This window comes from Lagenorhynchus albirostris, chromosome 19 (assembly GCF_949774975.1).
Source record: "Lagenorhynchus albirostris chromosome 19, mLagAlb1.1, whole genome shotgun sequence".
Taxonomy (NCBI): domain Eukaryota; kingdom Metazoa; phylum Chordata; class Mammalia; order Artiodactyla; family Delphinidae; genus Lagenorhynchus; species Lagenorhynchus albirostris.
Window position 1 is genome coordinate 33,071,204 of NC_083113.1, and position 13,750 is coordinate 33,084,953.

At 40.4% G+C, this 13,750-nt stretch overlaps 1 protein-coding gene across 2 annotated transcripts in view; it reads left to right on the forward strand.

Moving 5' to 3' along the window:
- Positions 1–12,270, forward strand: part of RSPRY1 (ring finger and SPRY domain containing 1) — a 45,290-nt gene extending 33,020 nt beyond the window's left edge. For both annotated transcript variants that reach the window (XM_060132113.1, XM_060132112.1), the window contains exons 12-15: positions 2,569–2,671; positions 3,029–3,181; positions 6,717–6,821; positions 10,902–12,270. In XM_060132113.1, coding sequence (XP_059988096.1) covers positions 2,569–2,671; positions 3,029–3,181; positions 6,717–6,821; positions 10,902–10,998 — 458 coding nt within the window. In that variant the 3' untranslated portion in view covers positions 10,999–12,270. The remainder of the gene's footprint in view (positions 1–2,568; positions 2,672–3,028; positions 3,182–6,716; positions 6,822–10,901) is intronic.
- The last annotated feature ends 1,480 nt before the right edge of the window (positions 12,271–13,750 follow it).

A 13,750-nucleotide genomic window follows, 5' to 3' on the forward strand; every position in this document is an offset into this window, starting at 1 on the left:
ACATATAAGCAATATCGTGTGATATTTGTCTTTCTCTGTCTGACTTACATCACTCAGTATGACAATCTCTAGGTCCATCCATGTTGCTGCAAATGGCATTACTTCATTCTTTTTTATGGCTGAATAATATTACATTGTATATATGCACCACATCCTTTTTATCCATTCCTCTGTTGATGGACATTTAGGTTGTTTCCATGTCCTGACTACTGTAAATAGAGCTGCAGTGAACATTGGGATGCATGTATCTTCTCAAATTATGGTTTTCTCCTGATATATGCCCAGGAGTGGGATTGCTGGATCATATGGTAGCTCTATTTTTAGTTTTTTATGGAACCTCCATACCGTTCTTCATAGTGCCTGTACCAATTTACATTCCCACCAAAAGTGTAGGAAGATTCCCTTTTCTCCCCACCCTCTCCAACATTTATTGTTTGTATATTTTTTGATGATGGCCGTTCTAACTGGTGTGAGTTCTTACTTCATTGTAGTTTTGATTTGCATTTCTCTAATAATTAGTGATGTTGAGCTTTTTTTTTTTTTTTTTTTTGCGGTACGCGGGCCTCTCACTGTTGTGGCCTCTCCCGTTGCGGAGCACAGGCTCCAGATGCGCAGGCTCAGCAGCCATGGCTAACGGGCCCAGCCGCTCCGCGGTATGTGGGATCATCCTGGACCGGGACAGAAACCCGTGTCCCCTGCATCGGCAGGCGGACTCTCAACCACTGCGCCACCAGGGAAGCCCAAAGCATCTTTTCATGTGCTTTTTAGCCATGTGTATGTCTTCTTTGGAGAAATGTCGATTTAGATCTTCCACCCATTTTTTAATTGGGTTGTTTTGTTTTTTTGATATTGAGCTGCATGAGCTGTTTGTATATTTCGGAGATTAATCCCTTGTTGGTTGTTTTGTTTGCAAATATTTTCTCCCATTCTGAGGGTTGTCTTTTCATTTTGTTTATGGTTTCCTTTGCTGTGCAAGAGCTTTTAAGTTTAATTAGGTCCCATTTGTTTGTTTTTATTTTCATTACTCTAGGAGGTGGATCAAAAAAGATCTTGCTGCGATTTATGTGAAAAAGTGTTCTGCCCATGTTTTCCCCTAAGAGTTTTATAGTATCCGGCATTACATTTAGGTCTTTAATCCATTTTGAGTTTATTTTTGTGTATGGTGTATATTTTTTGTTGTTACACTTACTATGCCTTGAACAGCTTTCCAGGTTATTAAATAACATTGTTTTTAATGGCTTTTCAATATTCCATTATATAATAGTACTATATTAATCAATGCCTCAAGGTTGGAAGTTACATTTTTGCCTTTTAAAATTATTATTATAAAAAAATTATAAACCATTCTGGATTTTCTCAGGATAAATCCTTAGAAATGAATCTTCTCTGGCAAAGGGTATACAGAATTTCAAGGCTTTTGCCATATATTGCCAGATTTTCCTCCAGTACCACTGAGGGTCAATTTTTCTTGTCATTACTTTATAATTTCATGTATTTATCTTTGACTATTTATTTATTTTTATAAATTTATTTTTTATTTATTTATTTTTGGCTGCATTGGGTCTTTTTTGTTGCGTTCGGGCTTTCTCTAGTTGCAGTGAGCGGGAGCTACTCTTCATTGTGGTGCGTGCACTTCTCATTGCGATGGCTTCCCTGTTGCAGAGCAAAGGCTCTAGGCGTACAGGCTTCAGTAGTTGTGGCACGTGGGCTGTTCCCAAACCGGGGATCGAACCCATATCCCCTGTGTTGGCAGACAGATTCTTAACCACTGTGCCACCAGGGAAGTCCCTTTGACATTTTAAAAAGCAAAAACTTGGGCTTCCCTGGTGGCGCAGTGGTTGAGAGTCCGCCTGCTGATGCAGGGCACATGGGTTCGTGCCATGGTCCGGGAGGATCCTACATGCCGCGGAGCGGCTGGACCCATGAGCCATGGCCGCTGGGCCTGCGCGTCCGGAGCCTGTGCTCCGCGGCGGGAGAGGCCACAACAGTGAGAGGCCCATGTACCGCAAAAAAAAAAAAAAAAAAGCAAAAACTTTATGAGTGAATATGAATGCTTTAAAAAAAAACATGTTTGGGGGCAGTTGTTATGTCAGACAGTTTTGTTTTGTTTTGTTTTTTTGGCTGTGCCTCACAGCTTGCAGGATCTTAGTTCCCAGACCAGGGATTGAACCCTTGCCCTCGGCAGTGAAAGCACAGAGTCCTAACCACTGGACTGCTGGGGAATTCCCTCTCAGAGAGTTTTAACTCTCACCAGAGAGGCAAAAAAGTTCATGATTTTGATCTTACCATATTTTACTGATCCCCAAATGCATATTTTCCCCACATTTTCACATCTTTGAAATTGGGATGCATCTTACAATTGATGACTTTTCATAGATTAATTGGCAGCATTTTCCTCTTAATGGTACATCCAAATATTGATGTAAATGGGTCAGATCAGTTGCAGAAGAAGCAAAAATGATGAATATGTTGAGTACAGGGCTATAAAAACAGACTTAATACAGTGACATTAAAACCCTGAGACAGCAGAATCTCCATATCCTAACAGTGTTTCACTTTATCCTCTAGGAGACACAGTAGGATTTCTGTTAGATTTGAATGAAAAGCAAATGATTTTCTTTTTAAATGGCAACCAGCTGCCTCCTGAGAAGCAAGTCTTTTCATCTACTGTGTAAGTACCTTCTCTCAGTCAAAAATTTGAGCAGATGCATGGAATGTACTTTTCTCCAGAAAAAAAAAAAAACAAAAAAAACTTTGTCCGTTTATGTAGTCAGTTGTGATGAGAAATCACTGTATTTCAAGTAATTGGAGACCCATTTGATCTTACCTAAAACCCTCCTAGAGTTTGATATAGGAAAGTAAGAGCAGGATGTTCTCTGGTTCACAGTCCTGTCTAGGTTAATAAACAGAATGTCACCCTTCTTTCTGCTCGGGTATGACTTATTCCCATTTTCTGAACACCACTTTGTGTAAGAGCTTTACTTTGTTTTTATGAATTCTCTTGACCTCCGTTTATTTTTATTTGTAGATCTGGATTTTTTGCTGCAGCTAGTTTCATGTCATATCAACAATGTGAGTTCAATTTTGGAGCAAAACCATTCAAATATCCACCATCTGTGAAATTTAGCACTTTTAATGACTACGCCTTCCTAACAGCTGAAGAGAAAATCATTTTGCCTAGGTAAGGAATCTGCAGTCAAAGAGACCACACTGGCCATGGCATAGCCAGTGTTGGGCCTTTATGGTCTTAAAGGTATCTGTAACATAATGTTGTAATCCTAGCTCCTGTTCTGGCTCAAAACGCAGGTTTGTAACGAGCCCTTCTGCAGTGTACTTCACCTTGGACTCAGTGTCCCAAGGCTTGAGAGTGGCTCAGTCAGCAGTTTCCAGATGAACTAGAAAATGTCACACAGTGATGACAGCCCTGCAGTGGCAGAGCCTCCATAATATCTCAGGAACAGAAGGGCCACTTGTATCCCAGCTCAGAGATCTGAAGTTCATTCTTAGAACTTCCTTTCACCTTGTCTTGGTGCCTGACAGGGATTCTGAACTTCAGATTCCTCTTAGTGGAAGTGTGAAGTAACACCTTTCTCATCTGTCATGCCCCATCATTTTTTTTATGTAGCCTGTCTTCTTGGATGCGGCCCATAAACAAGTCTGCCTTCTCACACACGCCCTGAAAGGTACAATCGATCCATCTAAGAGTTCCCCTGGAGGCTGGCCTTGGTTAAAAGTGCTTCAGCATTTAGTTAACCACCCCTGCAGAATTAAACTTTCCAAAAGTCAGATGGCAGTAGGCGCCAACTGTCGGAAAGTCGTCTTTTATGGGCAGCTTCTCTTGGTACCACATCACTTTCGCGCCCAAAGTGCAGCCTGCCTTGAATAAGAACAGCAGTTACAAGCTCGGGCAGTCCTATAATACACTAGACTTTGCTTTTGTGACAGTGACACCAAGACAGGAGTTGTTGGAGACTGAGTGGCCTCCTTAATGCGAAGGGGTCCTTTTTTACTCATAGAAATAGTATTCTTTTCTGACTTCAGGGTAGGAGATCATGGTCCTGTTTCTATCTGGCATTTTGTAAATTGTTCTATATTGTAAATCCTCTCTGTCTCTATCTCTTCTTCTATTCATTCTTTTTTTTCTTCTTAAACTTTTTATTATGGAAAACTTCAGATACACACAAAAGAAAAAAAAGAATAGTACAATAAAGCACCATGTACCCACCTCTCAGCTACAGAAGTCATCCACTCATGACCACCTGCTTCTCTTACAGTTTTCCCTCATCTCTGTTAATAGCTCCATTGTCATTCCAGTTTCCCGGGCCGTAATCCTAGAGTATCCTTGACAAGGCAGGGAATGATTTTCTGCCATTTCCACGACAGATCCCTCAGCAAATCCTGTGGGCTGTGCCTTCAGAATATATCCCAAATCCAACTACTTCTTATCCCTCTCCCTGCTACCACCATGGTTGAAGCCTCCATCATTTTCCACCTGGATTGTTCTTGCCCTGCCCTTAAACTGTAGTCTCCCTGTTCCTGCCTTAACTCCCTTCGGTCTATTCAGCACAGCCTCCAGAATGTTTTTGTTACAACATAAATCAGATCATGCACTTCTGTGCTGAAAAGACTCTAGTGGCTTCCTCTCACTTAAGGTAAAAGCTTAAATCCTCTATACGATTTGTCCCCTCCTCTCCTCCATTACTTCTCTGACCTCCGACCCTCTCCCATATGCTCCTGCTCTTTCAGCCATCCTGGCCTCCTTGCTGCTCCTGAAACATACCAGGTCTACTATTGTAGCCCCAGGGCCTTTGCACTAGAATGTTCTGCTGTCGCAATGCTTCTTGCTACTAGAATGTTCTGATGTGTGTTTTCCAGGACCACTGAGCAGTTAACTCAATTCTGACACTGTCTAACTGGAGATAGCATCAGATCCCACTGGTGAAGGACTCAGTCCTGCAAAGACTGCCCTTTTCTCCCACTTTAGATGCCAGTCACAAGTCCAGGTTATGACCAAGTGGCTGTAAATTGGAGGCTCCCATGATCTCCTCCTTGGGTTTGATTAATTTGCTAGAGCTGCCACCACAGAACTCAGGAAAGCAGTTTACTTCTTACTAGGTTACCGGTTTATTAGAATAGTATATAACTCAGGAACAGGCTATCTGTGCATGCCAATCTCCCTGCCTCTCACTTGTTCACCAGCCCTGAAACTCTTTGAACCTTGTCCTTTTCGGTTGGTAGGGAGGCTTCATTACACAGGGCTGGTTCATTAAATCATTGGCCTTTGATGATGGAACTCAGTCTCCAGCCCACTTCCCATCCCAGGAGGTGGGGCAGAGGAGAGAGGAGGGAACTGAAAAGTTCCAACCTTCTAATCACCTGGTTGGTTCCCAGTCCCATCCTTAGGTACCTAGCGGGCTTTTTAAAAGCCGCCTCATTAACAGAACAAAAGACCTTTCTAGCTCTCTTAACTTATGAATCATCGAGGGTTTTAGGAATCTGTGCCAGGAATGCAGATGTAAACAAAATATATTTTTTATCATAAATCACAATTTCTCTCCAAGATGCCCGCAAGCTCACTCTCTCACTCCCTTCATGTCTTCACTTATATGTCATCTTAGTGAGATTTTCCCTAGCTGCCATATTTAAAATTATAACTCCCTGCCTCTCACATACACACTCCTTATTCTTCTCCCTGCTTTATGTTTCTTCACACTACTCATTAGCATTTAAAAATCTGCCTATCTTACTTTTTAATCTAATTTATTGTCTGTTTTCCCCCCACTGGAGTGTAAACTCTCTGAAGGCAGGGATATTTTTTTAGTCCTCTCTTCACTGCTGAATCTCCAAAGCTTGGAACAGTGCCTGGCACATAATAAGGCCTTATGTGAATTGAACAAATGTTTCCTGTTTCTCTTGGCCATCCATCAGGCTGTACCTTCAGCAGAGCAGTTCTGCATGTCTGCTTTTCCATTCCAAGCTGAGTGAAAGTATAATGCGAGGCTTCTAACCCAAGGTGTCTGGACTTCCAGGGTGACTATGATGAGCTGTCATAAACACGTTGAAAATTGTGTGTGTGCATTTTTCTTGGGAAATGCTCTATGCGTTTCCTCAAACTCTTAGAGTGTGTGACTTAAAATGTTAAAATTAGCTGGTAGGGACTTCCCTGGTGGTCTGGTGGGTAAGATTCCGCACTCCCAATGCAGGGTTCGATCCCTGGTCAGGGAACTAGATCCTGCATGCATGGTGTAACCAAGAATTCCGAGTGCCGAAACTAAGACCCGGCACAGCCGAGATAGACAAGATAGATAGATAGATGATAGATGATAGATAGGTAAACAAAAAAATTTTTTTTAATTTGCTGGTAAAATAAAAAAAGCACTGGACTTAGAACCAAAAGACTTAAATTTGATTCCTGAATCTGTTTACTGTGTCTGACCCATACAAATCATTTCCTTGTCTGTGACCTTATGCAAATCATTTCCTGCCCTTTTCTTTGTAAAATGGGAATGACCATGCCTCCTTCATTCTCTATTTTAGAAAATCATTGAAAGATTGAAATGAGATGTCTTGTGTGAAAACTTTACTGAACAAAGCTTAGGGAATACATGGTAGACTCACATGTGCAGAGCATTTTCAAGGCACTTCGTATGCATCACTGCTAACAGGCCCCATTTATTTGTTGATAAAATGAGTTTCAAACTGTGTTTTCTACTCAGGCACAGGCGTCTTGCTCTGTTGAAGCAAGTTAGTATCCGGGAAAACTGCTGCTCCCTGTGTTGCGATGAGGTAGCAGACACACAATTGAAGCCATGTGGACACAGGTAAGAGGGTTTGTTTGGTCATTTCCTCTTTTGTACATTATATTAGACAAAGTTTCATCCTGTTCCTGAATTGCTTTTTACAGTGTTACCAGTTCCATAGCTGTTCATCAAGGTTTATAATATCCAAAGTGGGCTGAATGAGGAATTAGAGTTTGCCAAGTAGTACATGGCTGTCTTCCAGAAAGTACCTGAAATAGAAGAAGCTGCTTGATATGGAAGGCCTGTTTTTGTTTTACTTAATTTACTCAACACTATAGTTTAAACAGTTTTTATTCACAAAATGTAAAAGGTTTAATGCTAATTATGAGCCTCTTGGGAAATCCCTTTTAGTTTTAGAGCCTTCTCATTTACTTATTACTAAGCATTGAGATGGCAGCACCTCCCTGCCATCTCACCAAATTTCAGTTGTATGAGACAAGGGCAGCCTGGATCCTATAGAACAGAGTGTCTAAGACATCAGCAAGAGCAGCAAGTAAGACAGTCCCTAAAAAGGCCATCCCAACTAAGGTTAGAAAGGGGAAGAGGAGTTGGGCAGTGTGCTGGCCTTGGCCTAGCCCGGGCTTGTGTGCTGATTGTATATGAGCAATACCTATGCTGATGTTCCAGGCCAGCTCCCTGTAATTCATCACATCCCATACCCTGCCTTGCTCTTATTCTTGACATAGCTTTAGCTAGCAGGTCGCCTACGGGGCCAGAGCCTGGAGTGATGGACCCCAGTTTGTCTCCCCCAGGTCTGACTCAGCCTGAGCCCCTGACTCTGCCTCTGTACATTTGCCATCTTATGAAATGGGTTGTTATCTAATCGTCTGGTAAGGGACATACATGCAGTGAGTTTATCTCATTTCACCACTAGCTATACCAGTCTCTCTTCTGAAAGAAAGGCACCGTGACTCCAGCTGTGATTATTCCTCTGTATCAACTCTCTAGCCCAGAGTGCCTGAGGATCTGGGCTTATTCATCTCTGAGCTTTCTGGCCCTTCTTGGTGGTTTTGTGCACAATAAGGGCTCATGAAAGAGGGCTGAAATCTAAAAACTTAGAACCAGGTATCTTAAGTATGACCAGTCTCCTTACTAGATATATCCAAAACAGAGTTGGAAGAGGAAATAAAAGAATTATAAGAAAATTTAGCTCCACTTTCAGCAACAACAACAATTTTAGAAGGGTAGAGGTTAAGAAGAGAAATCTGGCTAAATGGAATGACATGAGCCAACCCCTAGAAGAGACTGAAAATCTAAGCATTCCTGTTACCGTAGAAGAAATTGAGATGATTATCAAAGCTACCTTTGCCTCTGCCACTAAAAGCACTAAGCCCAGATGGTTTCACAGGTGAATTCTTTCAAACTTTCAGGGAATAGATAGATTCTATTTAAACTTCTCCAGACCACAGAGATAATAGGAAAACTACAATATTCTTTTTACAAAGCCTGCATCGTAATCATATGAAAAGCTGACAAAACACACAAAAAAAGAAAACTTATGTGGGACTTCCCTCATGGTCCAGTGGTTAAGACTTTGCCTTCCAATGTAGGGGGTGCGGGTTTGATCCCTGGTCCGGAAGCTAAGATCCCACATGCCTCACGGCCAAAAAACCAAAACGTAAGACAGAAGCAATATTGTAACAGATCCAATAAAGACTTTAAAAATGGTCCACATAAAAAAAAATCTTAAAAAAAAAGGAAAGAAAACTTATGAATATAAACCTAAAAATCCTAAATAAATTATTACCAAATAGGACCCAGCAACACAACCAAGGGGGCTTATTTCAGGAATGCAAGGTTAGTACAATATAGGAAATCAATTCATATAATTTCCCAAATAGGCCAAGGGACAGTGGAGCAAAGAATTAACACTTGCTCCAAAAATGCTGAAAAGGTATTTGTTAAAATTCAGTATCCATCCCAAATGGATGGAATACTGCAAAACAGAAATGGATGTAGGGAATAAAATCGTATAAAATAAGAATGGATGGATACTTCCTTAGCAATATAAAAGATGTATATATCTCAGCCAAACACTAGCATCTTTTTAATGGTGTCACACTGGAAGCATTGCAAGAGATGCTGGAGACAAGACAAGGATGCCTGCTATCACCACTGTGACTTGCACTGTATAAGCTAAAACAGTTAGACAAGAAAGAGAAAAGGGATTAAAACTGGAAAAAGGAGCAAAATCATCATTTGGAGATAATAGATTACATAGGTAGATATCAGGAGAATTGACTAAAAGCCTATTAGAATCATTGTGACAATTGAATAAGCTAGCTGGTTACAAAAAATAACTTAAAACAATAGCTTTCTATATATAAATAACAACTAATTAGAACAAATATTTGAAGGTCCCTTTTACAATAGACAAAAAAAAAGCTTAAGAATACATTCCAAGAAATATATGGTGCCTATCTGAAGAAAACTTTTAAACTACCAAGGAATGTAAAGAAGACTTGAATAACTGGATCTGGTCTTGGATAGGAAGACCTCTTAGTGTCGTAAACGTGACAGTTTTCCCTAAACTCTAAGTTTAATTTGGTCCATATAAAAAGGACAACATGGGGCTTCCCTGGTGGCGCATTGGTTGAGAGTCCGCCTGCCAATGCAGGGGACACGGGTTCGTGCCTCGATCTGGGAAGATCCCACATGCCGCGGAGCGGCTGGGCCTGTGAGCCATGGCCGCTGAGCCTGCACGTCCGGAGCCTATGCTCCGCAATGGGAGAGGCCACAACAGTGAGAGGCCCGCGTACCGAAAAAAAAAAAAAAAAAGGACAACATGGGTTTTCGGGGTTGTTTTTTTTTTTTCTGGAAATAGAAATGCTAACTTAAAAGTTTATGATACTAAGACAAGAAAATTCTGAAAAAGAAGAGTTATGGAGAGGACCAACCCTACCTACCACATCTTAAAATATATTAAAATAAATGATAAATTTGCAACAACATGGATGGACCTGGAAGGTATTAGGCTTAGTGAAATAAGTCAGACAAAGAAAGACAAATATTGTATATTATCACTTATATGTGGAATCTAAAATAAAACAAACGAGTGAATATAACAAAACAGAAACAGACTTACAGATATAGAGAACAAACTAGCAGTTACCAGTGGGAAGAGGGCGGGAGCTAGATAGGGGCAGGGGATTAAGAGGTCCGAACTACTATGTATAAAATAAATAAGCTATGAGGATATATTGTCCAGCACAGGGACGATAGCCAATATCTTTTTTTTTTATGTATTTATTTATTTATTTCTGGCTGCGTCTGGTCTTAATTGAGGCACGCAGGATCTTTCGTTTTGGTGCACAGGCTTCTCTCTAGTTGTGGCGTGCAGGCTCCAGAGTGTGAGGGCTCTGTGGTTGCAGTGTACAGGGGCTTTCTAGTTGTGGGGAGCAGGATCAGTAGTTGCGGCGCTAGGGCTTAGTTGCCCCGTGGCATGTGGGATCTTAGTTCCCCGACCAGGGATCAAACCTGCGTCCCTTGCACTGGAAGGCATATTCTTAACCGCTGGACCACCAGGGAAGTCCCTAGCTTTAATTGGAGTATAATTTATAAAAAATTTTAATCACTATGTTGTACGCCTGAAACTAATACAATAATGTAAATCAACTATACTTAAAGAAAGGTTAATAGTTTTGCCCCAGTATATGAAAAGAATGACACAACAATGGAACAGAAGCCCAGAAATAGAACTGACTACAAAGAAAAATTTAACGTATGATAAAGGCATCATGTCAAATCTGTGGTGAGAGAAGGACTATTCAGCAAATAATATTGGGATAGATGGCTAGCTGTCTGGGAAAAAATAGCATTGTATCTCTACCTACATATACACATCTGTATGTATAGGCTATGTACATATAGACTTTCTGGAAGAATGCACATGAACTTTTAACTTATTCCTCAGAAGAGGAAGATTAAGGATCAGAAATGGAAGAGAGACTTGCTGTTTATATATTTACTTTTTGTTTTAGCCATGTGCGATTATTACCCTTTCAGTTAACATGCTTGTTAACATTTTAGGTGGAGTCAGCAGATTGTCAGTCTGACCTTTTGAAGCACTGACCTAACTGGCATTTATGTCTTTCTCCTCAGTGACCTGTGCATGGATTGTGCCTTGCAACTGGAGACCTGCCCATTGTGTCGTAAAGAAATAGTGTCTAGAGTCAGACAGATTTCTCATATTTCATGACACACGTGAAGAGGCATCATGGACTTACTTCTACTCAATTCCAGCCAATGTTGAAAAGAAAAACAAAGAAAAAAAATTTCTCAAATCAGTTGTACGCACATTGAAACTTATAGCCATGGCCAGATTTTATGCTAAAAAACGATAGTTTGTCAAAGACAAAATTCTCCTAGAATCTAACCCAACTTGCCAGCCCTGAGAAATTCCTTTTAAGACCAAGGAGAGCTGAATGCTAACAGCTAGGCCTGCAGTACTTCCATGAGAAACAATAGGAGACAATGCCCTCCTGAGTGTTGAAACCACACCGGATTTCTCCAGGTTGGGTTCATTTGATTGTTTAACACAGGATGTTTTGTCTCATATTCTAAAGTTTTTATTTTGGGCAAAAGTCATTATGGAGAAGTAAATGACAGCGTTTCTGGGTTAAGCATAACTTCCCATTGGTCAGAGAGCCACCGGTGTGTTAAGCATGGATATTGCAAGACTTGAAGCTATGAAACTAGAATCACACAGGTCAATACTACAAGCAACATGGAGGGCCTGAAAGAAGGTGCACAGACTGTAGGAAAAAACCCAAATTTTTGATATTTCAGTGATTCCAAAGAACATTCTAGTTTTTTTTAACTGCAGAAAATTGGTGGTATTTTCACATTCATGGTGTTTTTATCCAATTTCAGTACCCACATTTTGTGAGGAAAAAATGTTTTAACAACGCAGGAGGAATTCTTAAATTAATCGCAATGTTAGACTGGAGAAAATTTGGTATTTAGGGTATTTGTAAGCTACCATCAAATGAGGTCTCTCTGTTTTTTGTTTAAAAAAATTTTTTTTAATCAGTATTGTTTTGGGAAGTAATATACTTTGCAACTCTTGAACCAGTAGTCTCAAAAACTCTTAGAGGTCAGTCTGAGAGCACGTATTCCTATTGTTTAAAATAAATACATGTTTTTGAATAGGAAATTCAATCATGGATTGTTGACTATGTCTTCATCCAAAGTGTTATTCCCTCTCAGGGTCTCTGGTGAAGACCTTCAAGAGTTTGGTTTTTTCTCCCAGAAAATTGGAAGGTAGAATTGTAAATTCATAGAACTTATTTTATAATGGTGTACCTCAGCAGCTGCCTTTCAATTTATGCCAAGTCCTTACTGAGTTTATACTTGAATAGTAAATATGTCTTCTGAGTTTTACAGTGTCTTAAATTCAATGCACATTTTTTTCTTCCTTTGCCACCCTTTCTTGTTTGTAGTTCATTAAATTGTCCTATTACAGACCTGATTTCCTTCCTGGCCGTACTTGTTGGGGTGCTGGATTTTTTCCATGTCTTTAGTCTTCCGTAAATTCAAAAATATATATAAATATATATATATATATATATATATATATGTTCTCTTCTTTAGCTTGTGGTGAATACAGTAATTTGCATTGAAGAAATAAAACATTTGTTGCCTTTTTTGACTAAGATTTCACAACTTTCATTGGTGCCTGCTGCTAAGGTTCCAAGATATTATACTCTCAGGTTTATACTTTCCAGGGTAGGACAGAATCAAGTATTAGAATTAAGAAATAAGGTTAATCACTTATTCATCCAGCAAACCTTTATTGGACACCTAATATGTTCTGGGCACTGCACCTATACGGTATACAAAACAGATCTGTTCGTGGAGCTGACATCTGGTAGTGGGGAGAAAACTATATTTTTCCTTATTGTAATAAATTTTTGGTGCCCTGAAAGAAAATAGGGTGCCTTTGAGAAAGAACAAGGGGAACCTAATTTAGATGAGGGGAAAGGGAGAAAACTCACTGAAGGAGTAATATTGGTAAAAACTTAGAGGAGGGACTTCCCTGGTGTCACAGTGGTTAAGAATCCGCCTGCCAGTGCAGGGGACACGGGTTCGAGCCCTGGTCCGGGAAGATTCCACATACCACGGAGCAACTAAGCCCGTGCGCCACAACAAGAGAGGCCACCGCAATGAGAAGCCCGCGCACCGCAACAAAGAGTAGCCCCCGCTTGCTGCAACTAGAGAAAGCCTGTGCGCAGCAAGGAAGACCCAACGCAGCCAAAAATAAATTAATTAAAAATAAATAAATAAAAAGAAATCATAAATCCATTACAAAAAAAAAAACTTAAAGGAGGAAGTAGGACCTAGGGATATAGCCAGGCAGAGAGACTGAGGACAGGCTTCTAGGACTGGGTAGCTAGGTGAACACATTATAGGCAAAGGCCTTAACTAAGGAGGAAAGGAGCTCAGTAGGCCCCAGGATCAGACGGAAGTCCCTTGAACTAGTAAGGTAGGAACTGAGTGGGTAGAAAAGCATGCTCCAGGGTTGGAGAGGTCAGGGAACTGCTCGTGAAGGCCATGTTCAGGATTTTGTATTTTATCCTAAGTGCAATAGAAAACAAAGGAGTTTAAGCATGTAAGTATGCTTTGATAAATAAGTTTTAAAGGTGGCTCTGGCTTCTATTTGGAGAATGGAATTGGAGTGGGGTTGGAAGGGGGGCAGTATAGAGAACAAGCAAAAAATGGAAGTAATATGACCAGTAGGGAGACTTTTAAGTAGTCCAGCAGAGAGGTAAAAGTGGTCTGTAAATTCAGTGGAGAGAGAAAAAAGTAGATGGAAAAATAGGTAATTTGTAGTAATTTCTGCAATGAGTCATTGGGGAAATGACCCCGGGGTTCCAGCCAAAAAGATTTTAATAATTGCTGTGTTTTTTGAATGATATTGATAGAGCAGGATAAAGTCATGGTGCCATTTG